Below are 2,228 nucleotides of genomic sequence, written 5' to 3' on the forward strand. Positions count from 1 at the left end.
CTCCTCTCTCTCCTTTGCAGATTCTCGGAGCCCTCGATCAAGACGACCAGGCCGGGAAACAGAAACTCGCCTACAAACTTGAACAAGTCATAACCCTCATGAGCATAGACAGCTGAGAACTGGCCTGCCAGGGGAGCCCTGGGAGGGAAAAACCAAGCCGTGCCTCAGTCAAGATCACCATCTTTACCAAGTGCAAGTGTCAGCAGAGTCACCTGATCCGCGCTCTCTCTCTCTTCCTCTCTCGCCTCTCTCCAAACCTATAGACCAGGCCCCAGGATTCCCAGGAAATGGTGGTGGAGGAATCTCAGCTTTGGGGGACATCGAGACATTCAGTTGGAGCTCTCTTGTTCACAGCTTCCCCTTCCTCCCTCGTCCTAGAAAGACCATATCAGCTGTATCCAGATGGGAAACTGGACGGTGGCCCTCTGCCATGCTGCTTTAATTGCCCTCCTGGGCCCATAGCCCCGGAGCGGCCGTGGAAACAAACTCAGTATTATTAGAGTCTTGCCAAGGGGAAGCTACTCCCCTTGCTTGGCCTGCCTCCAGGGATCCCAACGGTGGCAGGAGTGAACCTGGATCCTTCTCCAGCAGAGCCGTTACAGCGCCTTTGGTCAACCTCAATCCCACAGGCGGGAATTCAAGGCAGTTCTGGGAAGCCCCAGGGACCTGGTTAAAATTGGAGCAGGACCGTCGTGGAACTGGGGACACTAACTATCTGGGTGAACAGCAACGTGAGCCGTTCTCCAGGGATGGGGGGAAGGTGGGGCCTCACCTTGCCCACCGCCCCGTTTTTCGTACGTTTATTATTATTTTTAAAACAGATCTGTGTCCCTCCGAGTCTTTCCCGGTGTGTCCTGTCGACCGTATAACTGCAACAAAATGCTCTCTGCCTAGTTGTACCCTATTGGTGGTAATCGTGTCCTCCTGGCGGTGTATAGCACCCTGTTTCCAACCACGTCCCAGAGAAGACAAGCCACAAGGAGCCACACTTCATTCTGGCCTTGAAAATCATGACGGCCCAGGAAATGGATAAGTTCTACCACAGGATTTTTGTTTGTTTCTCTTTCTGAGCTGGAACAAGATGGTTTTTGTTGAACGATGTGGGGTGTTTGCTGCAAAATGTGAGGGTAGGTCTGTGGGACAATAGTCAATAACTTCCTCTCAGGCTGCTCCTAGGAGGAAGTGACCTCGCTGCCGGGGGGGGAAGTGACCTCACACCTATTGGGCTTTTTTCTTAAAAACAGTGCAAAGTTTTCTTCTTTAATATTCCAAACTAAGTGACTGTTTTTCAGCAACACCGAGCCACCTTTCTCCCCCTTGCTCTCCTTTCCTGTCCCCAGACATTTCTCATGTCCCACTCCCATCTCCCTCCCCAACAATTGACTCATTTTCAAAGCACAGCTGGTGCCTGCAAACTATATCCCTGCTCCTCCCGTCCCCGGTGCCAGCACTCATTTGCCTCCCCTCCCTCCCGAGGTCACGGTCGTCTTGGAATGGGCACGGATGTGAGATGATGCTTGTCCACTCCACTCCCCCAGAACAGCTGCATCTCCGAGGTCCAAGCCATCTTGTAACGACACCCAGTCCTCTCCTCGTTTTTGTACGATCGCAAACTGCTCACTTTGATACCATCTCAGCTCAGCGTGGCGGAGACACCGACCCCAGAGCACAAACCAGAAAACCTCAAATTTGGCACAATACTGAGCGAGGATGGAAGGAGGCGATGGGTTTGCACCCATCCCTCATGGAAAACAAGAATGCTTGCTAAGAACATGCACGGGAGTGGACTGGAGCCACCTGCAGCCAGCTGCTTCCATCCACAGAGGATGGGCTTTGGAGGATGCAGGGAAGAGGACATCTGTTGAGTGTGATGGGGAGGTGAGGGTCAGATCCGGTCTGGTTCATATATCTTGCTATCAAAGCAAAAGCACTGTGTGACAGGGTATTGCCCGTGGATTGAAGGGTGGGCAGGGTGGGGGAAAAGAATTAGTTATCAAGGTGATTTCCTTCATCCACACACTTAAATACATAGGCAGTGCTTTCTACCAGGGCTAATGAACAATGATTCAACAGTAGTAAGGAGGCTGTTGCAAGATTTATATTCAAACAGCAAAGCTTAGGGACACATTTTGGTTTTTAAATACCAGGCATTGTGTGTGTGTGTGAGTGTGTGTGTGATTTCTTTTCGTTGTGCTTGCTTTCCTTTACGTTGGTCAACTGATCGACTT

General features: G+C 51.2%; 1 protein-coding gene across 1 annotated transcript in view; it reads left to right on the forward strand.

The window, feature by feature from the left end:
* Nucleotides 1–1,531, forward strand: part of PLXNA4 (plexin A4) — a 568,109-nt gene extending 566,578 nt beyond the window's left edge. Inside the window, exon 27 of the mRNA XM_026648894.2 lies at nt 21–1,531. Within this exon, the coding sequence (XP_026504679.1) occupies nt 21–116 (96 nt within the window). The 3' untranslated portion in view covers nt 117–1,531. The remainder of the gene's footprint in view (nt 1–20) is intronic.
* The last annotated feature ends 697 nt before the right edge of the window (nt 1,532–2,228 follow it).

The sequence above is a fragment of the Terrapene carolina genome, unplaced genomic scaffold, assembly GCF_002925995.2.
Source record: "Terrapene carolina triunguis isolate 2854851 unplaced genomic scaffold, T_m_triunguis-2.0 Scaffold68, whole genome shotgun sequence".
Taxonomy (NCBI): Eukaryota; Metazoa; Chordata; order Testudines; family Emydidae; genus Terrapene; species Terrapene triunguis.